Source organism: Lissotriton helveticus, chromosome 7 (genome assembly GCF_964261635.1).
Source record: "Lissotriton helveticus chromosome 7, aLisHel1.1, whole genome shotgun sequence".
In the NCBI taxonomy this organism is placed as follows: Eukaryota; Metazoa; Chordata; class Amphibia; order Caudata; family Salamandridae; genus Lissotriton; species Lissotriton helveticus.
In genome coordinates, this window is record NC_136068.1 from 597,225,512 (window position 1) to 597,249,854 (window position 24,343).

At 45.0% G+C, this 24,343-nt stretch overlaps 1 protein-coding gene across 1 annotated transcript in view; it reads left to right on the plus strand.

Annotated features, from left to right (window-relative positions):
• The window catches only part of RAB24 (RAB24, member RAS oncogene family), a 116,121-nt gene extending 93,415 nt beyond the window's left edge, over window positions 1–22,706 (plus strand). The window contains exons 8-9 of the mRNA XM_078652774.1: window positions 20,931–20,993; window positions 22,125–22,706. Of these exons, the coding sequence (XP_078508900.1) occupies window positions 20,931–20,993; window positions 22,125–22,189 (128 nt within the window). The 3' untranslated portion in view covers window positions 22,190–22,706. The remainder of the gene's footprint in view (window positions 1–20,930; window positions 20,994–22,124) is intronic.
• The last annotated feature ends 1,637 nt before the right edge of the window (window positions 22,707–24,343 follow it).

A 24,343-nucleotide genomic window follows, 5' to 3' on the forward strand; every position in this document is an offset into this window, starting at 1 on the left:
AAACACGAGCGAGAGAGAGAGAGAGAGACACCCCTCTAAGGGTGGCACAGTAAGTGCTGCAGCCCTCAGAGGCCTTCCCTGGCCACAGTACCTATGGTGCCATTTACTAGTGGCTGACCTGTGGCCAAAGTGTGCCCATTGGGTTTTGTTTTTAATGCAGTTTAGTGGAAAAGCATAGGCCCTGGATACCTGTTTGGCAGGAACCTAGGGCACACTCAGTCAAAGTACATCAACAGTTTAGCAAAAAGTTGGGGCAACCATGCAAGAAGAGGGCACTTTCTTACAGTGTTTGGCTTGGATGATTACAAGTTGTTTGTGATCCAAGAAGTTTTCTTTGAGTCACAAGGCTGTGTGACTCCTCCTCTTGCTAATACTGCACATGGTGATCAACGCCATCTTCAGATTGTTTGTTTTCCGCTGACTGGTTCGGATGTAATATCTCACTCTCTGGTTCGAGACTCCTTCGATTCTTTAATATCTTCACTCAATGGTATTGCCTTGATCGGTCTCCTATTGCGTCCCACACACCATTCTGAATAGCGGGTCTTTGGCTCGCTTCCATGGGCCACTCCCGACCTGGCTGAACTTCTCCATTTCCAATGCTCTCAGAGAATGACGTGCTGTTGGAAGACACTCCGTTCCATTTCTGCCCAGATTGTCACTCCAAATACTCTCATACCAACCAACATCCTGTTTGCAATCTATGCCTCTCACTCGATCATAGAAAGCACAGTTGTGCGGTCTGCAAGTCTTCTTGATCTAAAAAAACTCTTCAGGACCGAATTGCTCGACAACAGAAATGTAGTGCAAGCGGACGATGTCCTGAACATCTTCGGTCGACAAGAGGAGGAGGAAGAAGCTTCTGCTTCAGCGGCACAGGAGGAAGCACTTTCCATTCAATATTTCCATTCCGAGTCCCAATCAGATGATGACTCGACCAATCTTCAGCCTGCACAGAAGCATCAGACAGTGAGTACTTCTACTCCTGATCCTAAGCCCAAACCATCCAAAAAAGTGCTCATGGGCCGCACTGCAAAAAAAAGTCATAGCACACCGAAAAACTGATTCGGAAGCCCTGCGCTCTGGCTCAAATCTGAAAATTCGGCCTACAGCAGAGGCATCCACCTCCTCCACACTCGGGGCCACAGCATCTTCATCTTCGGTCTCGGTACTGAAACAGAGACTGTCCATTTCGGAACCGAACATAACTCCAGCTACAATAAAGCTTCTCCCACAACACTTCGTTTTCGGACTGAAATCCCCACCAGAGCCTAAGCTCGAACAATTTCAAGAAAGTCTTGATCCGAAAGAAAAACGACGCCAAATTCAGCCTGGAGCAAAGAGAATACTGATTCAGTCACCAAAACAACACACTTCTAAAAGGCAGTTAACTTTTGAGGAGGCTCTAGAGATTACTGTTCAACATTTTAAAAAAGATAAGAAAGGATGCTGCAACTAGTCTATTGCATATTCCCATTTTAACTTCACCCACACACCTCCATACCTCCATTCACCATCTACTCCACTACCTCACTCGCCACATTTATCTAAGGCAGGTAATCCTTTTCAATCAATAAGCGAATAAGATCCCAGTAGACCCACAATGAGGGGATGCGTGGAATGATGATGATGAAGATGACATTGAGCCTCAAGGTGACCCTGACTTGTATCCCACTCTCCCATCACCACCTGATGATGCCTCTGCTTATCAGGATCTGATGGCATGAGCAGCTACCTTCCATCATGTACCTTTTATATAGAGATTCAATAAAGAAGGATTTTCTATTCAAAACGTTATCTACTGCACAGAGAGAGGCACAATACTTACCATTACTTAAGGGTATGACACGTTATGCAGACAATATTTTTAAAGACCCGGTCAAAGCCAGAATAATAACACAACAGTGGGAGGTAGTTGCTGATAGCAGCAAAAGGCTGGGTGCAGCTAACATAGGTGGCAGGCCTTTGAAGCTCCCTCTTTGAGAACCCTGCCCATCCTGGGGAAGGAGGCATGACACGTCTGCCTAGGATGTGCTTTGTTTCCAGACCCAGAGAGCGGAGGCTCTCTACCCAGGGATCCAGAAACCTGCTTGGTGGTGGCAGACGGTTGGAAGCCAGTCAGGAACCACACCAGGCTTGGTTGTTTCTCCGCCATCTCTAAGATGCCTTCTGAGTGCATTTTTCATTAAATCCCACATTGGCATCAGTGTTTGGTTTTTTTGTTGCATAAACTGTTTATTGAACATAACATCCAAACCTTGTATTAGTATTGCATAGACACGTCTCACTGGACATAGCAAATTATTACAGCCTGTAAGACATCTTGTACACTCATACATTAAGATTTTCTCTTCCATTCTCATCCGGGGTGGCATCAGTGCGGGTTTAACGTGCTGGGAAGTTTGATACCAAACTTCCCAGATTTTAGTAAAGCCATCATGGAGCGGTGGAGTTTGAGTGGACGTACTTCCAGCCCATGCACTCGAAATGGCTCGATGCACCTACAATAATATCTGTGATTGGCACAGACACTGTAGGGGCATATTGCTCCTGCAGCTATGCCCTCACCTGGGTATGGTGCACCCTGCCTTTAGGGCTGTAAGGACTGTTGGAGGGGTGACTTACCCATGCCACAGGCAGTGTTGGTGGGCATGGCACACAGGGATGTGTGCCATGTCGACTCTACAGTTTGGTCTGCATCAAACACGCAGCCTTAAATGGAAGAGTGGAGGTGTTAAGGTGACGGGTCCCCGAAAGTGGCATAATACATGCTGTAGCCCTGACAGGCTATCTCTGGTCACAAGGCCCCTGGTACCAGGAGTACTTTTTACAAGGGACTTACATGTGGCCCAGAGGAGTGGCAACTATGGGTACAAAGGTACCGTTTTTGGAAAGAACACAGGTGCTGGGGCCTGTTTAGCAGGATCCCAGCACACTGTCAGTCAAGTTGGCATCCGCTACCTGGCAAAACGTTAAGGGGTACTCTTGCAAAAAGGGACACTTTCCTACACGCTGCCTCCTCAAGAGGGGCTGGCAGGCTCAAAGACACACTACGAGAGTTGCAACACAATTGTGGAGGCCCTGCTGGTAATGCTTGGTGCTGCCCCCGAGAGAGGGTCAGGCAGACCAGAGCCAACTAAAGATGGCAAAAGATAAACCTGCACTTCGGCAAAGTAAACTTGAGCATGTGCCAAACCGCTACCATATAACCAGAAATCCATGGACCTCCCACAAACATTTTGCACTGATGGAGGCTGCAGCACTGGGTCAGCAGTCCCCAACAAAGTCCTCCTATTGGCCATCCAAGAATTGAGACTTGCCCTGGTAGCCAGAATTGGCGAGGTCTAAATGGATGTCTCGCTCCTCCGGCAGGACCTCTGAAATACTATGGGCCAGTGATCAAGTTTAGGGGTGCATCTTGGCCCTCGAACCCATGGTAACAACCCTGCAGCAGACTCTCAAGCAACAGGCTCCGAAATGGTTGCCAGGTTAGAAGATGCACTGGGGCGCTCCTGCTAAAACAACTTTAGGTTAATGGGCTTCCTGGAGGGCAACAAGTGTGCCAATCTTAAGAAATTCCTCAAGACATGGCTCCACCAATGGACTAGATCTCCACCTTATTCGTCTTTGAGCTTGCACATCAGGCACTTGCCCAACAATCATTCCCCTGGGCCCCACCATGATCCATCATTGCCCGGTTCCTTAATTATCGGAACAGGGGCTTCAGCTTACGTGCGGCCAGAACCAAAGGATAAAAGCGACACCGCTTATGAAAATCCCCCATCTTTCCAGATTACACTAGGTTTTTCCAGGTTCACCAAAAATACTTCAACCAGATGAAGCATAAACTGCGAGCCATGGGCCTGAAATGCATTTTCCTTTTCCTGGCCAAACTGAAGGTACTCTTTTAGGGAAAAACATTTATTTTTTTAGCACCTGGATAGAGCATGGGATTGGATTGGAGAGCGCACCCCATGTAATAGTTCTGGTGGCCGTGTTAAAGCAGAGACTGGCCTCTTGAGAGAGCCCTGGAGTGGTGAAAAGTGGCTGCAGACACACGCAGACGCCAGAGACCAGGTCTAGAGAGGGAGATCCCAATGATGTTTAAAATATTAAATGGGCAACTTACTTCCAAGTGGGAAGTGTAGGTAGGGGGCTGTTTGGGAGCAACAGGGGTTTTCTACTTGTTTTCTTTCTTTTACATTTGTTTGTTATCGTTATGCAAGGCATACACCATTATCTCATTTCAGGCACCGTCGAACCTTGCCTCATACACTGACAAGTCTTTCTGATCGGTTCAAAGCTTAAGGTGGTAAACTGGAATGTCAGTAGTTTACTAAACAAAATTAAAAGGATTGCAGATGTAAGGTAAGGTACTCGAAAAGGTAGGCCCCGCTAAAAGGATTGCAGATGTAAGGTACTCTAAAAGGTAGGCCCCGCGGATGATATAGCTACACCGGAGTGTTCCATGCTGGTCTGCACTCCGAGCGAGAGGAGTAGCGGTTTTTCTCCACCCCTCATGCCCTTTAATTGTTACCAGGCACCACCTGGTCGCGCCAGTTAGATCTAGATCTATCTTCCAATGGGGACGGGCATGGACATGTAGGAAAGTGCCCCTCTTGACATGGCCACCCACACTTTTTGCCTGGTAAATGATGTAATTTCGATTGAAAGTGTACTGGGTTCCTGCTAATCAGGTCCCCAGAGCTTTCCCAAAACTGTACAATTGTTCCTCCAATTGGCATGTTGTGTAGGAATCTAGGACCCTAGTGTAATTTTCCCGATTCATGCCCATATATAGGTATAAATTACCCGATAGGCATAGAAATCATTACCATATTTAGACTGAGCCTATGCAGCCCAAATACGGCATGGCTACTTCCACTAAGTTCCGAGAATCAACAACGATTTCTTAGAAAAACCCGCCTTCAGCAGCTAGGGACTTCCCCATGCCTGAATACTAATTTATCTAGGAAATCATGGAGTTTTCAAAGAACTGAGTCTTTGATGACTTTATTAAGTCAAATCATTCGTCAAACTCGGCACCTTCAAGGTATAAATATGCCTACATTTGCCCAGACAAACACACAGTGGTTTGGAGCAGTTCGACTATCTACTTGCCCGATGCGCCCTGCAGCAGCAAGTGCCGAAGGAAGCCAACCCTCCAGCTGACGCACTGAGAGACACTGTCTTTTCTCTTGCCGAGAAATCCAGCTCCAGTGTTTCCAGCCTACCCTTGCTGGTTGCTGGGAAATCGAGTCCTGAGAGAGAGATACAAGACCTCCATTTTAAAACCAAGGTACGGAGCTGATAAGACCCTTAGAGAATTCTTGGAATGGATTCTTGGCAAAGAATACTAAAACTTAAGCTACACCTCACTTACTTCTTCCCTTGTACTAGACTTCGGTTAGGTACACCGGGGTAGGCGTATTTTAGATGCTACAGTTGAGTACTTTTAGTCATTCTTCATCACTGTATGTATGTTATGTATTATATGTTATTTTATATGGCTTAGAAACCATACCACGCTTTTACATGCATTGTACTTTATAACCAGTATTACTATTGTAGCAGTACATTTCTTATGCTTGAGAAAGAAGACTGTTCAATAAATACTTTTTATTGAAAACGCCCGTCTCTCTATTTCTCAGCACCTCTGGTGAAACGAAGCATGCACGATTGACTGAGTAAAATAGCTATCTATTGTTTCCGCGACTCTAGAGATTGATTTCTTATTCTTAGGAAACAAAGTTGTCATGTTTATGCGGTTGTCAGAAACTAATCCCTTCTTGTGAATTCGAGAAAGTTTCTAGTGACCTCTGAGCTAGCTGGCACTCACAATTAAGTTTAATATATTCGGTAGAGACCTAGTCGACCTCAGTCCTACGTCTAAACTACAGAATATATATGATTCCAATGCGCAGAGCCTATTGGGAATATAGGAACTACACTACAGGCAAAACCTTTAGCACCCTCTGTAAGTCCCTAATAAATGGCTGCCTGGGGCCTGAGGTATTATAGAGGGCCCGTAAGGGCTGCAGCACAAATTGTGGTACCCCAAGCCACCCCTCACCAGGCACATGCAAGACTGCCATTGCAGCCTGCATGTCTTGATGCAGACAAAAGTGAAAACACAATATGTCTCACAATCCTGTGTGCCATGTCTCCTACCACTGTGTGTGATATTTGGAAGTCACCGCTACGGCAGGCCTGATAGCCCTAAGGCAGGGTGCACCTGCATGAGCAAATATGACCCAGTGTTGATCAGTTTGTTTAGTTTCCATTACTTTATTCAATCTGATTTGAAAGCATAGTTCATCAAAGTATACATATTAAAAAGATAAAACGGTGTCATTCTTCTCAGTGCAATACAGTTCAATGCATAGGAGTTATTAAAAACAAACAAGTTAAATAGCAAAACACAATGTACAAGTTCAAACCCCAAAACAGTGGGGATATAGGATTGAGCTGTGCAAATTACGCAATTCAATGGCTATTATTTGTGCAGTGAACGTAATAAAAAGAGTAGATGCTGAACTGCCGGTTCCCAGTTACTCCATAAATACATAGGTTTAAAAACAGATGCATTTAAATTTGAAAAAACACCGCCATTCTAAGTTATAAAAGCCCTTTAAAAATATTACATGTGTTATGGAGATCCTATATCTCTACGAGACTGTTGCGTGGAGATTACGTAGCATGTTCAAGGGGACAAATATGTTCAAGGCTAAGGGTTAGCATAGCTCTCCAATTCTAGTAAATGTCTCCTTACAAGCCCAAAGGAATTAGGCTACACAGAAACATACAAAAGGATCATGAAGCTTCTTCAGATAGAACAGGGAGACACGGCACTGCTTAAAATCGTGCCGCATTAAAAGAGGTTTAATGTATCTGGCTCTCTGCTCCTTATAAAAATGACAAAAGAAGAAAAGGTGGAGGTCAGACTGGGCTGATAGATTATCGCATGGGCAAGTTGTCAAGTCACTATGAGCATACCGTTGTGAAGGAAAACCCAGCATTAGGAGAATTAAGTTTAAGCAGAACCTTAAAAGAATAAACCTGTGCTGCAGGTTTCGTACTGTGTCCAGATAAAAGTATTGACCAACTGTCACTGGTGGAATCGAGTGATCGGTTTTTACAGTTATTTTTAACTTCTGGGATTTCTCCCTTTCATAGGCTAGCTTCGCCAAAATTAGTGCCTATAACCTCTTCTTAGGAAGCCTTCAACATGAGGTGAGATTTACATACAGCTCAGGGCCTCCTAGTGAGTACAAAGTCGTTTTAATGTACTCCAACCAGGGGATCTTATAAGCTTAATCCAATGAGAGGCAATTTAGTATAATAGTCTGGTTAAGATCCACTGTGTCCCTATTCCGTATGGAGTGCCAGAGCATGATTGGGTTACTCTTGCCATGTCATACACATAGGTCATATCAAGCTCTAAGTGAGTGACATGGTTTGAAAATGAAAGAGGGAGCGAGGCGATCCTCTTGAGGAACCCATTCTCCGGCTTCTGTAAGGAGTTGGTTGGTGCTGTGCCCTAGACCCCTGCCCCATAGGTCGCTGCCAAAATCGTTTTAGCGTTATAGATCTTTTTTTAATGTTATTAGGGGTTTTGAGCCTAGTTTTTTTATAAAACCAGAGACTGCCGCCATAGTATGCCCCATTGTTTGGGCCCTACTACCCACCCTGAGTGACCAGGTTTGTCTGGTGTCAAAAACAATCCCTAGGTATGAGAAGGTCTCCACAACAACTAATTTACGAGTTCCAATATGGAACAACAGAATTCATTTGGAAGGGGCAGTCCTGACACTAAGATAAAGGTTTGGGACTCATTGGCCTTAAGATTCATAGATGACATAAAGCTCACATAGGTGTCAATTAGGCGTTGCAGTGCTACACCTGTTATTGCTATCAGGACGTCGTCGTCTGCGTAGGCTAGGATTGGTAATGGACCTGAGAAAAATATGGAACATCAGGCGTGCACGTTTTCAGGGCTCCTTCCATTCCATTTGTATAAAGTGAGAATAAGAAAATAGCGAGGGCGCAGCCTTGCCTGACTCCTCTCATGATGCTAAATGATCTGGTGCATTCCATGTCCCTGCCATAGCTGACTGAGGCTGTCGCCTGTGAATACAATTGCCGTATAAGAATAATCAGCCTGGAATCTATGCCCATCGCAGCCATGATTTTCCAGAGTTTAGAATGGACTACGCAGTCGAAAGGTCCATAAAGGCCATGTATATATTCCCTTTCTTTGCTCTAGTATATTTGTAGATGATCAAGCTTAAGTTTAGGCATTGGTCATCCGTGCCTCTGCCCTTCTGGAATCCATATTGGGAAGGCATCAGGACGTTGTTTTCTCTAGCCCAGTCTTCTAACCTATTAAGTAAAACGCGACCCAAGAGTTTGCCGGTGGAATCCAAAAGAGAAATAAGGCGATAGTTCTGGGGGTTTGATTTATCCCTCTTTTAGGTCAAGCCTTGAGCACCACGCATGCGCTGCTCTATAGAAGGCTTCTTGTGAGCACTCCAAACTTACCTGAGACTTCTCCTTGTGGGTCTGGCAACTCCCACACATTCCATTGGCATTTGCGTGTGGCTTTGAATAATGAAAGCACACAATTGGCCAAAGACCGGTGCATGCCCCGCCTTTTCTCTAAACGCTCACTCCCACCTGCATTTGGGTCTCGGGAGCAAGCAGTGGCACGCAGTGTGGCAGCTGCATTCTTCCCTCATCGTGGATAATTAAACACAGCTCAGTTGCTTTCACTTTAGCGGCTGCCCTTTTTTTATTTGCCCATTTGTTTTATTTATGTCTCATTTTGCTAGCAGGTGGACTGCTAATGCTCTTCGGCACATTAAAACGATTTAACACGCTGATAACGTCTTCTGACAAATCCGCTGTTAAATGCTATAAACAGGAAACCTTTAAAAACCGATATGGACATTAACACATTTCAGTGATTTTCCAAAACACAATTAATATGTTTTTATTATAGACAATAATATACTGTGGACGTATTTGTTGGGTAGAGCGATACCCCCTGACAAAGAAACAGACAATGGTATTAGCAAAAATAGGAGAATCACGACAGAACGGAAGAGTTGGGTTTTGTAGTGTGCTCGAAGTTGATCCGACGCAGCCTGTGCTGTGCTGAGCCATGTGTGATTCTCGGCTAGCCAGATCCGTTTCTCTGTGGTGACTAGAGGGCGCTGTTCCAGGTGCTGAAACAAGCCCCAGACATGCTGTTGGGCTGTGGTTTATATGCGCTGACCTCAGCCACGCTCTGTCGCGCTCTAGCACCCCTTAACATTTGAACAGGCGGTGGACAGAAGGCATGTGACTGGCTAACAGGAAAAGGGGCTTCTAGAATTATTTTCTGTGCCTGTCTTCCAGAAGCACACACGTTTTTTTAGAGTGCCCAGTGCATACCTGTGACACACGTTTTTAAATGGAAGGCATGGACAAATGCATGACCATAATGCGTATTATGGTTCACGTGAAGATGCACTTGCAGTTTATACATCAATGGCTGCGTCTTTATGGTCCGGTATGTTGTTTTCTGTCAGTATGCACAAGTTAAAATGCGTGTCTCCTTAGTTAGTCATGTGTATTACAAATATGTATTAGTGTGAGTTGCAAGTATCTAATTGGAGAAGCCCGTCTTCGACGTGCTGTCGTGACTGTAGGGGTGGGTTTAGAGTTCTTAACTTTTCGACAAGCACATGTGTGTGTTAACCTGTACCGAAAAGGCACACGCTGGGAAGACGCATGCAATGCAGTTGTCACTATTAAAAAAAATACAGGCCCCAAGGACGCGCGAGATGCCTTCATTCGCAGTTGTGTGCACTCTCGAAAAGCACATGAACACTCTGAATGATGTCCACATTTTATTTTATTACAATTCTTTTTTTTTATATATATATATATATGTATAAAAATAAAATGCACAAAATAATATACAGATCTTAATTGAACTATCCAAATTTCTTTTAATATTACTGTTGATTTGTCGGGCAATCTCGTGCTCCTGAACATTAATGTCATCAGAGGATGAATGTATGTATAATTAGGTTGTAGCTGGTAAGATTCGCACCCTTTCCTGCCCACTGCCGCCTTGCCAATTCCATCCTGTCCTCTCCACGGTTCGTCGATCGAGTCATCATTTCTGTGAGTTTATCAGTCGTCGTGTTATTGGGATAGTCATTGCTGACGCTGATACAGAGAGTCAGCACCACCCATCCACGAAATTACCACTTTCTCTCCTCTCATGCACACAGTATATTTCTTTTTATTACAGCAAATTGGCTGAAGTCGGTGTGTCGCCATTAGAGGGAGATTTCTTCCGTTCCTTCCTCTTCTAACGAGTCATACTCCTTAATGGGTTTAATTTTTGCAAGCAATTGCCAGGAGACGCTGAATAAGATACAGGCGATGTTCGTGCGAGAGCCTTGTCCCTTTTAATTATAGCGACTTTAACAATGAATTAATCTGGTTTATGAGGGGGGCGTCCACATGAGGTCCCTTTTTGATCTTCACCTGTTTCTTTTTGAGTCTGACTTTAAATGATTCGGCACCTGATTCCAGCAGGATGCCCGGGGACTGGTGCAGCGCTGCCAGCGTTCAAGGTCTGGACACTGGTGTCATTTTTAAGTTGAGCATTCGAGACCTCTTGTATATACTTTAATATACTTATATGTGTATGTACTTTGTGGGCTCTGGAGATCAGCCCTAGAAATTGTCTGCTTCCGCGTAGGGACTTTTTTTTCTGTTCAACTGCCCCTATTTACCGGTCTTGATAGAAAACGACCAGCAGAGGTCAGTAAAATACCAGAATTGCTTTCTTGCTTTCTGCTGAGGGACTTTGTGTTTTCTAGTTTTCTGGCAAATGCTTCTACTTAACTTTCTTGATAGTAAACGTCCAGCAGAGGTCAGTAACATACCAGAATCACTTTAGCATTCTCTAGATTCCAGTCCATAGAAATAGTCTTCCACGAGCACCCGTAGACAACAATATTTTTTTCAAATCTTGTATTTTCAGTGATGTGACCACCGAAGGCCCTGATTTTATATTAAAAACAGAGCTTTGGACTATACCATTTCCAGCTGAAAGGCAATATTTCTCTCCACAGGTTCCCATAACTGGCGTGTCTCGCAGTTTGATGCTTACTTTCCCTCCATGCTAAAGAACAGTAGATGTTTCAGGACCCAGGCTAATGTGTTGCATAGCTAAATACATATAAGGTCCCAAAGGCGAGACCATTTGCATTGCAAATGCTAGTTTATATATTGGCACTTTAATACTTGTTCTCCATGATGGAGGTGGGCAAGTCTTGGAGATTTCATTAAATATGTTCGTTAACAATGGGGCCCATAGGTCTTGATGTTCTAGAAAGAAGTCGATCGGGGCCCTAACCGGTCCTGGTGCTCTGGCACAGTTCCATTTAGCGAGAGCAAAGGGGCATCTGTGGGGGCTCTCAGCAGGCTTCTTACAAAGTACTGGTTGTTAAAATAACAACATAGTCTTCATCAATATCTTTGGGAGAAAGACCCACCCATCCCACCCTCATTGCCATATTAATGTGCTTATCCAAGCTAGTGCCCCACAGGCCTTGGCCTTTGAGATGGGTATTGAACCAGTATTTAGCTTTAGTCATTAAATGATACTTATTTTCCCTTTGGCCCCTGTTTAACGGGGGGACATTAGCCAGAACTAAAACATAAGGGAGCGCTGCGGGGGTAGGTCTAGTGTATGTAGCTGGCTGGTACATGCCAACAGAGCCTCTGAGTTCGGGGCTGCTTCCCGGCTCCACCCTTTTCTACCTCTCATTGTTGGTACATTGGCTTTGGTAACTGGGGTGGAAGCTGTATTTTGAGCGTGTATAATGTTAGTAATGCCTGTAGGCATTGGGAGAGATGGGGGGGGGAGGAATGTGCTGAGGAGTTGTAGATGATATAGTGGTGTCTGGGCAATGGGCCTGGGTTGCCTACCTTAAGTTTCTATCTCTCCCATCTGAGCTCCCTGCTGATCCCCCAAAAGTCTGGGGGCGCATTCCGTTATAGGAGGGTGAGAGGGACATGTAGGAAGCTCACCTGCGGTGGAAAAAACACGCCTATTAATAAGGAGCTCTATTTTTTCCTCAATATTTTCCCAATCTACAATTTAGGGGCTTAAGTAAAGAGCGACCCATCTGTTCCAATTTCAATATCATGTACTCACAATTCCCTGTCATCGGCCGCAGGGAGCGCTGTCGGTATTAGTATCTCTGGTATGTTTTTTACTCCCCCCCCCCCCTTCTCTTACCCCATCCTCTAGTGGGGAAATGCTCTTGCACTACTTGACTATGCTACTGTAGCCTATGTATCTATTCAAATCTGTTTTTCCTGAACCCTGAGACCTGAGCAACATGGCTGATGCCGGTGGAGCTGCTAGACAGCTATTGAGGAGATTGGCCTTGGTGTCTCTCTCGACCGTCACCCAGCCGGACATTGAGCACAGTTCTCCCTCGTCATCCTGCTATGGCTCTTCCCTCCCCTCCTTTCCTACGAATTCTCTCCACTTCGTTGTTTATTTACTGTACCTTACTACGCTGTTGTAACTGATGTAACTTGTAACTCAAGGTTCCTCTGGTAAAGCGCTCTGATACCTCCGAGTCTAGCCAGCGATATATATAAAACATTCTAGATGTACCTTGAAATGCAACAATCCTCTGGTAAAGCGCTCTGATACCTCCGGGTCTTGCCAGTACTATTTAAATTTCTCAATAAACTCAAAACTGGTTTCCTGAACGCTGAGACCTGATCAACATGGCTGATGCCCGGTGGCGCTGCTAGACCGCTATTGAGGAAATTAGCCCTGATTTCCCTCACGACTGCCACCTACCCAGTCGGACATTGGGCACAGTTCCTCCTCGTCTCCCCGCTATCACTCCTTCCTCCCCGCTATCACTCCTTCCTCCCCTCCCTCCTACGAATTCTCACAACATTGTTTTTGTGTACTGTACCTTACTATGCTCTTGTAACTGATGTAACTTTTAACGCAACAATCTTAAATGTAAAGCGCTCTGATACCCTCTTGGGTCAAGTTCGCGCTATATAAATCTTTATAAAATAAATAAATTAGTGCATCTTGGACAGTCTTATTTGCCCGTATGGTCCTTGTCATTCTGGGATGCTGTTTCCCTGCATTACGATTCCTCTTGACCTCTGGTGTAATTACAGACTCATAGAACCCGGGTGAATCTGTTTGGGGTGGCACGGTCAAAGTCACAGTTGCAGGCCAATTTGGGATAACACTAAGATCAGGCTTATCTGTCAGTGGGGTCTGGCAGGGGGGTCAAAGGAGGTGGTAACGATGGCCCAGATCTCCCTTCCGCCAAGGAGAGCTGGCACTCTATGAGCTCAATTTTGTGTGGTAGGGCACTTGCGGCCCTAACTAAGAGAGTCAAGAATGTTTACAATTGCGCCCCCTATTACTTGCGCTGCAGCTTTGCGCTTAGTCATCTGTTGGTGTCTCCTGCTCCAATGGTTGCTTGAGGCAGTTCAGAGTCCTTGTTTAGAAATCCCAGAGTAGCAGAGTTGGAGGGGTGGCCCATCCCAGCCTCTTCCAGGCTCTGACGGGCGTGGATGGTCCCGCCCTTTGCAAGGGCAGGTTCCCGTGTGCGTCCCGCGCCGCTGGTGCGCTACTCGCTTTTTGAGGTGAGGAGGGCGGAAACAGGATACAGGAAACGGTGGCCAGGGGACATGGGAGTTGTAGTCTACTCCCCGGGGTGCTTCTCGGTTCACAGCTTTTCCCCCACAGCTTCCCTTGGCACAGCGACAATGTGGGCTAGGTGCATCCCTCCCCATGGCCCCCCTCAGCACAGCAATAAAGGGCCAGGCGAGTACAGGGAGTCAGGTGCGCAACACGCTTTTTGAGGTGGGGAGGGCAGAAACAGGAAGCAGGAACAGGGGAGATGGGAGTTGTAGTCTACTCCCTGGGGTGCTTCCCGGTGCACGGCTCTTCCCCACAGCTTCATTTGGCACAGCGGCAATGCGGGCAATGTGTGGCTCTCCCCTCTGTACCCCTCAGCACGGCAACAAACAGCCAGGCGAGTACCATTACTGCCGGTACAAGTGACCAGGGAATGTGCTGGACCCTGGTGAAAATGAGTTCCCCAGCTACATGATGGCTTCACTAAAAATATAAATGTTTGGTATCAAACCTCTCTTATTGGATTTACCAATACATGCACTCAAAGGGCACCTTAGAGGTGCCTCCTGAAAACCTACCTGCCTCTGGGGTCCTTGCTGACTGCTTTCTGCCATCTTGCCACCCAAGTCTCTGTTCTGACCTCCTAGGAAGAGTATAAGAGGGGTTCGCAGTTCCTAACGGAAAATGTGGGGGAAGGGGGGGTCTTTCTTCATGATGCCCTCACACACCCCGGAGGATGTCATGCTTCATCATTGGGCCTTGTTCCTCGTCGGGCTAGCACTGCAATGACCGACGGGTTCCCGTAAACAGAGCTCCAGACCTCCCCAGAACTGCCTAAACCCGACACCTGAAGTCGCCACTGCACCTGTCGCCTCCAGCCTGAGTTGAAGTGGGCCAATGATGCCAACAAAGTTTCTTAGCCCTCCAGAGCTCGAGTCTATCGTGGTTTCACCCTTGTGGACTCCCCGACTTCACCTGCAGCCTCTGCTTGCAGGTCCCCTCAACCGCAACTGCTCTCAGTGAGAAAACCTGATGTTTAAAAACACCTCTGTATCTGTCACCCCGGCCCATGGAGAAGAGGACCCTAGATGTCCCTACGTCCCCGAACATCAAAGCCTTTAAACCCCCCTGTTGGTTCACCCCGACTTGCTTCCTAGCCAGAGGTTACAGCCTCGTTTTACAGTGACCAATCCCCATTAAACCCTATTGGGCTCCTGATGCTGATATGTACCCTGGCCGCCCTCATGCCGCTGGTGGTGTACTGCTGGACCTTGCTCACCACTCACCTTAACTCTTGAAGACTGCTCCTGTAAGTCGATGTACTGTACCTCAGTTCAGTTCAGTTTCATAGGTCTTTATTTCGATTATTTACATCATAAAAGATAATTTACAAAAAGGGAATAAAACCAGGTCATGTATACATATTTTAACATCATATTCATCAAAAATTTCATCATTTTAAGACCAGAATTAAACAAAGAGTTTTAAAGACTTAGTATGAAAAAGCTATCCAAGTTTTAAAATAAGAAAATTATGGTCTATGTACTTGAAGGTGTCTAGCCCTAATGACCCAGGTCCACCCTAGGTACTTAGCTACTCCTATGACCACTGTCTCTGAGGTGTTAGATCTTAGAGCCCACAATGCCTCTGCACTCCCAACAATATTCAGCTTGCGGCTGATGGGCCTAATCCATTTATTCCTGGGTGCTGAATAGGCCGGGCAGGCAAAGAAAAAATGACCAACACTCTCCTTTTGGTCATTACACCAGGGACAATACTCAGTTGGGGAACCATTTCAATTTTTAGTAAAAGACCTCACTGGTAAGGACCCCACTCTAAACTGATGGTATAATTTTTTGTCCAGGCTCCTAGTAATAATATCCCAATAGTTCTCAAGTAGGGGATCCAATTTGTGCACCAAGAATCGACCCGTGAGGGTGGTGGCATTTGACAGTGCAACAAATTGGGTTCTAACAGAAGCCCAGAACAACATTTTAAGTACTTTTTTAGAGGGAAACACAGTAGACCCCGGGTTAGCCCACAATTGGCTGAGTCCCATACTTTCCAAGATTGCTTTCAACTCCCGGAGCCATGCGATATTGCCAGAACCCATGGTTGATCTCACTTCCGCTAGTTCGTTAGCAAAGAGACTTAGATCCGACGACGTCCAGATCCGCCTCCACAGGGCTACGAGCCGGTACCGTGCCATCTCATTAATCGGCTTACATCCCATATCCAACAGAAGGGGTTTGATTGGTGTGGATTGTGGTAAGCCAACCAGTTTGCGCAAAAATTTATTTTGAGCCCTTACTAGGCGGGTTAAGTCCATATGACCCCAAAGGTCAGCCCCGTACAGAATTGCAGAGCTAACTTTTGCTTCATAAATCTTTAGAGCTGGCACAACCCTTTTGGTCAGAGACATTCTTTGCTCCTGAATTAGGCAACCCGTTAAGCGTACAAATTTTAGTTGGAGCGCGTCAACCTGTGGGTTCCAACGTAGGCGATAGTCTAAAGTCACTCCGAGGTAGGTCATAGCATCTACTTGTTCTAGGGCGACTCCATCCATACTAATATAGCTCTTAATAGGACGATTTTTTGTTAAAACCATAAATTTAGTCTTGCTCGCGTTTATTTGCAGGTCATTTAATTTACAGAAATCCTCAAATCTGTTAATCGCCTTTTGAAGACCACAACGTGTCTTAGAGAGGATTAAAGTATCATCTGCAAAGATGAGCAATGGGAACTTGGTTCCGCCCAGGATGGGTGCATCAGTTGGGGTATCTGTAAAAAATGTCACCACCTGATTAATAAATAATAAAAAAAAGGGTTGGTGCCAAAACGCACCCTTGACGGACACCCCTCGTGACGGGAAAGCTGTCCGTTACCTGCCCCTGTCTCCCCCACCTTACCTTAGCAAAGTTGCCCTCATGCATTCTTACCAGGATTTCAAGGAGTTCGGACGGCAGCCCTAGTTTTTCGAGGACAACCCACTTACTGTACCTGTTTGTAGAACTTGTTCTTCCTTCCATAGGATAACCATGCAGAACTCAGAAATTGCACTGTGTGCACTTTTCAAAAGTGAGAAGAATTTATATTTTAACACGTGCTTACCTTAATGATTTTTCTCTGATGCCTAATAATATGGAAATATGCTTGCTATTTTTTATAAATTGGTGTTGATCTCCTTCTTGAGTTGTGAAGTAATTTATCGATCATTGTGTGTATTTGCAAATGTCTTGCACTCTGTGTCAAGCCTAATGCTGCTTGACCAGGGTAACAACCTTTACAACACAGTCATTACATCGCAACATCCTTTACAACGCATGTCACTACAATGCAGCCAATACATTGCATGTCACTCCAATGCATGAAACTACAACGCATGTCACTACAACACAGGCATTATATCGCATGTCATTACAACGCATAGTACCCCTAAACTATCCAACACTTACCCTACTGTTGCACCCCCTGGAGTCAGAATAGTAATTTTTACCCCTACACTATCCAACACTTACCCTACTGTTGCACCCCCTGAAGTTAGAATAGTAATTTTTACCCCTGCACTACCCAACACTTACCTTAAATGCAATGTAATGGTATGCGTTGTAATGGTACGCATTGTAAAGGTATAATGCGATGTAATGGAATGCGTTGTAAATGTAGTTTAAAAAAATTTGTTGTCATGGCATGCAATGTAAATGTATGCATTGTAGAGGATGTTGCGATGTAAAAACTGCGTTGTAAAGGCATGCGTTGTAAATGTATGCGTTGTAATGTCATACATTCGCTTGACCATACTACCCCCTAACAGAGCACTTTGGGATTGCATAGCAAGCCCATACCACTTATAAGGGAACCCTTGGACTCATTACACAGTATATCAACTTTTTGGTATATCACGAAAAGAGCCAGCTTCCTACAGGAGACTTCAATGCTATCATGGACAGGTCCAAGGGCACTACCTCCATGGCCCCCTCTGCTAGAACCCAGGCCCTAGTAGAAGGGCGCATTCATTTGGCTTAGTAGACATATGGCACAGGTGGCACCCCCATGACACTACATTTACATACTGCTTGGCATCCCACAAGACCTGTTCTAGACTCAACTACTTTTTTATGCCGCCAGACTCCCTAACATTAGTCCAGGGCACTTGTGCCCTCCTGGGGCACACTCCGATCATGTGCCAGTAGAGGTCCAATTAGGGGCTTTGCCTTCCACCGTGGGAGACATTTGGAGACTTCATCTAATGGTGGCTCAGAGAACACACCTTGGTTGACCTTCTCAAAGTTGTAATTTTGGACTATATCGACTTAAACCAACACTTTGACCTCTAAGACGTGCCTGTGAGAAGCAATTAACACAGTGGTTAAGAAAAGGGCCCTTGCAGACGTTCTTGGGCGCAAACATGCAAAAGAGAAAGAGATTACACTCCTAGACACCCAAATACTTGCACTGGAACAAAACACTGAGATGACTACAATATCTGATTGCACACAACAACTTGAAGACCTCAGCTAAAACGCAAACTGTTCGAGCCAACCTGTACTGCAGCATCATTGGCACTTTATGAGGTTGGTAATAAGGTAGGCAAATTGATATACTGTCTGTCTCAGAAGCGCAAGGGACCACATGTTGTCCCGGTGCTACTATTCTTAGTCATGACTTGGGCGTGGGGCTGTGTGGAATTTGCCTAGACCTTTTGAAGCATACTATTGTACTTTATATTATCTCAGATCTCTGCCACCTTCGGAGACCCCCATCCAATAGCCATTTTCCTCCCTGTCTGTGTCCTTTCACAGACTCAGCTCAACAAACTGGAGGAACCCTTCACACTGTAGGAGCTGCAGGCACCCAATATCATCGCCACCCCCTCTCTGAATACCCCAGGCCCCAATGGTTTTCCAGCCGAATTGTATAAAAGTTTTCATTCCTTTAGGCACCCCTCTTATTGTTCCTTTTTGAGGAGGGTACAAGTTCTATGCCACCTGACCATAGAATTGCCATCATCACCACAATTATCAAACCTGGCTAACCAACAACACCATGTTCTTCTTATAGATCCATCTCCCTCCTAAACACAGAATCTAAACTACTGGCCAAAATAGCAGCAGCAGGCCTCACTGCGGTTATTTTTTAAAAAAGTACACGAAGACCAAAACAGCTTCATGCCTGGTAAAAGCCCGTGCCACTGCCTGCATAGGCTTCATACAACCCTTCTCAACTTGCAAAGCCAGCAGCACTATTACTGGAGGACTATGAAAAGGCATTCAACACTGAACACTGAACCTTCCTCTTTCAGATACTCTCGGAAATTTATTTTGGTTCAAAATTTCTTGCCCTGGTCCAGGCATTATGCAACTGTCCAAGCACGAGAGTCCGTCTTAACAGGACACTTCCCCATTCAGCAGGGCACAGGGCAAGGGTGCCCTTTGTCACTCCTTGTCTTTGCCATAGTGATTGAACCTCTTGCAAATTGTATCAGAGCAGACGCCCCCGTCCAGGGCTTCTTTTGGTCACCGCCCACGAAGGCCAACCCTCCTTTTATGATGATGACGTGTTATTATAAATGTAGTGAGCCCCTCTCAACCAAATGTTAGACATCTATGGAGAGGCAACCGGGTTGAGGGATAATTGGGAAAAATCAGAATGTAAATGTAAATCCAGTATTTGTAAAGCGCGAACAGTTACCAGGAGGCATCCTGGGGCTGAGGGCCGTCTGGAAGATTAAGCAAGCTATTGCTCATAGTCGCATGTTGCTGGGCTGGCCTGCCGCCGGTGCCGGGGATCGAACCGTGGGCCCCAGATTCAGCCGCACTGGCCGTTGCGCCACACCTCTTTCCTATACACTTGATGCCCCCCTCCCCCGCCTTTCAATGCTGCCTGGGGACAGGCTATAGATCACCATTGTATCCTTCAAATATCTGTGCAGAAACATCGCCTGCAAGCTACAAACTGCATGGAAACTAAACATAGCTGCTATTCTAACACGAACGCAGACTCCTGGTTCTTAGATGTCCTGCTGAATTACCTATTTGCGCTCCAACCTGCCTTCTTCCCAGAATCACAGTCCATTTCGAGAAGGTTTTACTGGGTAGGTAAGGCACGCAGAGTCTCTCCTGTGTTAAATGTACACCGCCCTAGTATGAGGAAGACCTGAGTGCCCCTGATCTCCGCCTCTACTATTGGGCAGCACACGTTACCCCTCAACACCTGGATATTTGTACACTGCTTGGACTCCTAGCACTTGTAGCTCCATACTCTAGAGCAATAGAGTATCCATAATCTACTCTATGGGAATTGCCCTCCCACCGCCTTACCTCCGATAACAGGGATCCCCTTCATATGCTGGCAGGCACTAGCAAACATGACTGGGGAAGGCGAAGGAGCAAACCTCCCTATGGGAAAGGACATGGCTGAGACAAGTTACCTGATTAGAGGTTGGGACCGAATAGGGATCTCAACATTGGGGCACTTATGGGACACAGATCGCATAGTCTCCTTCAATCACCTTAAAACTGAATATAGTCTACACAATCCTTTAACTACCTGCAAGTACGACATGCCCCTGAGTCACATAGAGAGCTGCTTACAGAGGACCCCGAATGTGATGCATTAGAGGTTAAACTAACAGTGGCCCCATTAGGCCGCCAAGGGGCCTCCCAACTGTACAAGTGTTTCCTACTCCGTACCCCAGGCCCTTTCTCAAAAGTTAGATTGAGCTGGGTAATGAACTTGGGTGAACAGGATGTAGATCATATTAGTTCAAAAATGTATCTTTATGAAAGTCTGTTAACTGTCTGCTGACTAAGAGTGTATTTTGCTAAACTTTCATTTAGACGTTATTGCAATATTAAATGCAACTCTGCATGACCGATATCTGAAATTAAGGACCCATGTGCACTTATTTTTAGAAGCCAGCAGTCCCTGGTTGTGACTGATTAGATTTGCGCAGTTTTCAGGAAATGTGCAGGATCATATAAATATCAGTCTGGATTATTGTATCAAAATATCTTTGGTATAGTCTTTGATGCCATCATCCTGCTGTGGGGCCAGGATAGAAGCAGCTGTTGCACAAACTGAATGAATGCTTGCTGAGAATGTTATTTAGTTTATAGCTATGTTTAGTGCCGTACCTCCATAATAGGTTAAATGTCGCCAGTGCAAATACTGCTGATCGATTGGATGGCAGAGTATGTGCAGCCTCCCTGACTCCTGCATTTTGTTGTTTCAGATGAACTCTTTCGAAAGATAGCTGAAGATTATGTGAATTTTACTGCTTTCCAAGTGATTACAGGTGAGAATCATAGAGTTCCTGTCACCCATTGCATGTGGATTGTATATGTGTTTCTATCCAGGCAGCATTCTACTGTGTGCCGTTATGATAGATTTATTGGCTCTGGAAGCATCAGTCTCTCAACCACTAGGTGCTGAGCTCTAGACTCCAAGAAAACCAGCCTGTGAAATCAAGAAAGGTCACTGAACATATACCTAAAACACATTCAGCAGGGGCAGTCTCCAATGGACAGTGTAAGCTGAATTGTATAGCTGTGCACATACGGTGATGTCTGCACCATCGTACTAATGCTAGCTAAGGGAACCTCTTTACGCTTGCCAAGTCTTGGGTGTGCTAGGGTAATGTTCTGATGTTTTCTGTTTCCGCTACTGCTGCTCCATTTGAGGATGGCACATCCATCTCTGCTGGAAAGGGTTACCAAAAGCCCACACAGGTTAACCCCTCTCACTTCACTTCCCATACCAATTGCTAGCCCAACAGGTTTCTGCCTGTTCAAATGCAGTATGTTCTGGGCTATGACAGGCGCCCTTCGAGTTACACAGTCTAACAAGTCTTTGTAGAAAAGTGAGCCAAGAAAGATCTACACAAAGCTTAAGAGGTGAGAATCACCTAGGTATCTTTAAGCAGTTTCAGATTAAGGAAAAGCTTTTATGTAAAATCCCGATAGTTGTTTATTTTTCTCCAGAGTGACACTGAATTGATTCTGAATTGGAAGACATTGCACTAAATCCTGTTTTGATTTTATACCAAGCTGCTGAACACTCTTTAACATGAGCTGTCTCTGCAGAATTATAAAAGCTGAAGGATTATGCCTTTATGGAAAGAATTTACAAGTGATATTAAAAGCTTTTTGCCAAATAGTGAGTAGTTTCTAGGAAATTTAGATGGAGTTGAGAGTTTAAACGCATAGCTATTTGTTTCTTATTTATTACCACAAGATTGAAATTTAATATGTATCAAGAAAGTCCCAACCGACTTGTTTGTTCCAGTGCACCTAATGATTCCTGATTGTGGCCATGTATGATAAATCACCAACCAACAATAACAGACTGTACATCCTGTAAATAACTCTACAGACCCAAGGCCAAAATGTGATATTTCCTGATCGACAGCTCTGTCCTTTATTTTCAGAGACCAGGGGTGTGAACCTGAGGGAGAAGAAGGATTCCTATGTTAATTCCTGCTGCCACCACTAAGGGAATGTGAGCATAATGTGCTATAACAAGGGCTTGAAGGAAAAGCTGTGGCACAACCAGCATGCCTGCCTCACAAGAGACTGCTTTTTTCCTTTGTTGTACTTGAGGTGGGGAGCACGTCCTGTTGACTCTACCCAGCAAGCACTGGTTTTATTTGCAGTGCCTTGAACTGGCACACAAGGAACGTGGCGGGAGAGTTGTACTGTACAGCACACTCTGCACTTCCCAGTTGCTTGGCTTCTTGCGGTATTGGCCTTGCTTGGTATTCAGCAGGGTAGACTGAAGCTTCCTGGTGTAGTGCCTTGCACTATTGTGCTGAGAAAGTGACTTTTTTTTTTTTGGAAGATCCCTGGGGCGCTTACACTATGTGGATTTTGATTGTGCTCCAGGGCATTGTCCTTCACCATTTCTCCATCCCAAGAGAACATTTTGTGACTGAAACAATGAAGTGCACATATTATTTCAAATGGAATGAAATAATCAGATGAAAGTATTAAAGGAAAAGATCTAAGGAAGTTTTAAATTATTATTATTTGAATTATGAAGCCTTGTTTTTAACACTGCCGTTGTTACCGCTCTGTGCCTCGATCCCTTTCTGTGTACTTGTTGCTCAGCTACCCAAGCAGCTGCTAGGGTTTTAAGCTTTTTGTGCTTTTATAGCAGACAAGCTCTGTTTTCCCGTTCATTGAGTGGATTCAAAGGTAGATGTACATGATCATAATGTTATAGGAGGGTGGATAAAGGTCTTGCCTTTGTGGACAGTGTACCAGGATACACAACCCCTCTGCCTGTGAACAGAGTATGCAGCTGGTGTGGGCCAGCTTGGATTACATACTCTACAGCTCACCACGAGAAATTGTTTTCCTTCATGAGTTCTAAAAAAGGACTATTTTCAGGAATGAAACAAAACATTTTGTGTAGCAACTCACATCCTTGCACCTTATCTTGCAAGTCATGAGCCAGGACATTTAATTAGAACAATTCTGTTAAATAGATATACAAATGTGTAAAATATTAAAATGATCCATAAGATGTTACATTGCTTTAGGTTTTTTTGCAACGATGGTGGCAATATTAAATAATTTGGCCAAACGTTTTAGAGATTTATAAAACTTAATAGAGACCACAACATGGCTTCATGGGAACATAATATGTGGTACGCCAGTTTGATATTTAATTCTTCTAACATGATTGAGTAATTTTTCTGTTTATCTTCCACACTTTTCAATGGTCACAGATCTTCAAATCTCGAGGATAACTAACCCTTCTTGCTTTTTAACTTTTAATCTTTAAAAAGCATGCAATAAAACACCCTAATCCGTATCTATATTAAATGGCCCCTAGATGTTTGCTTCACCTGGGTTGCAGTAAAAAAAAAAAAAGAAATTATACAATAGAATAGTTTAGTCCAGTTTAAAAGCAAGAAACATTTCCTGCCTTGATTTGTGTGTGGCAGTATACATACATATATAGATGGAGTCCCAGATGTACAACCAATAAAATTTGCGACTCATAATTGCGAGTCGCAAAACAGTACCTACGTATCAAAGAAGTACCATGATCGAGAGTCGGTAAGCACTCACTAATAGCGTCCTCCACTGAAAAGGACATTTAGCATGCACAGATAGCGAGAGCAGAAACATTTAGTGCACGCAAATTGTGACTGTGAGAAAAACACTTACTGGTAGAGCTGAAGGACCCGAAAACACGAAGTGGTGTTCCAGGAGATTCCTGAGCATATTATCCAGCACATGGTTAGGTGCAGCAGCATAGTTCAACACTGCATACAGCCTCTCAGAAAAACAATGAGCAGTAAAGCCTGTGACATGGCTGAGAAGGAGCATCTGAGGAAGCTCAAATTCTCTGAAAAGGAGATAGAAATCATAATGGAGGAATGCTGCAATAACTATGAGGAGTTGTTTGGGAGGGCATCGCACAGTGCCCCTGAAGTGGGCAAACGTAAGAACTGGAGAGGAATACAGCAACACGTCAATGCCCTTGGTGTGGTACAGAGGTCCCTGGACAAAATCCATAAAAGATGGTATGATCTGCGCTCGAAGGCCAAGGAGAGGGTGGCTGCACGTCTGCGAGAAGTACAAGGGACAGGAGGAGGGCCATCTGTTGGATCGTAACCATCTGGAGTAGAGGCCATGG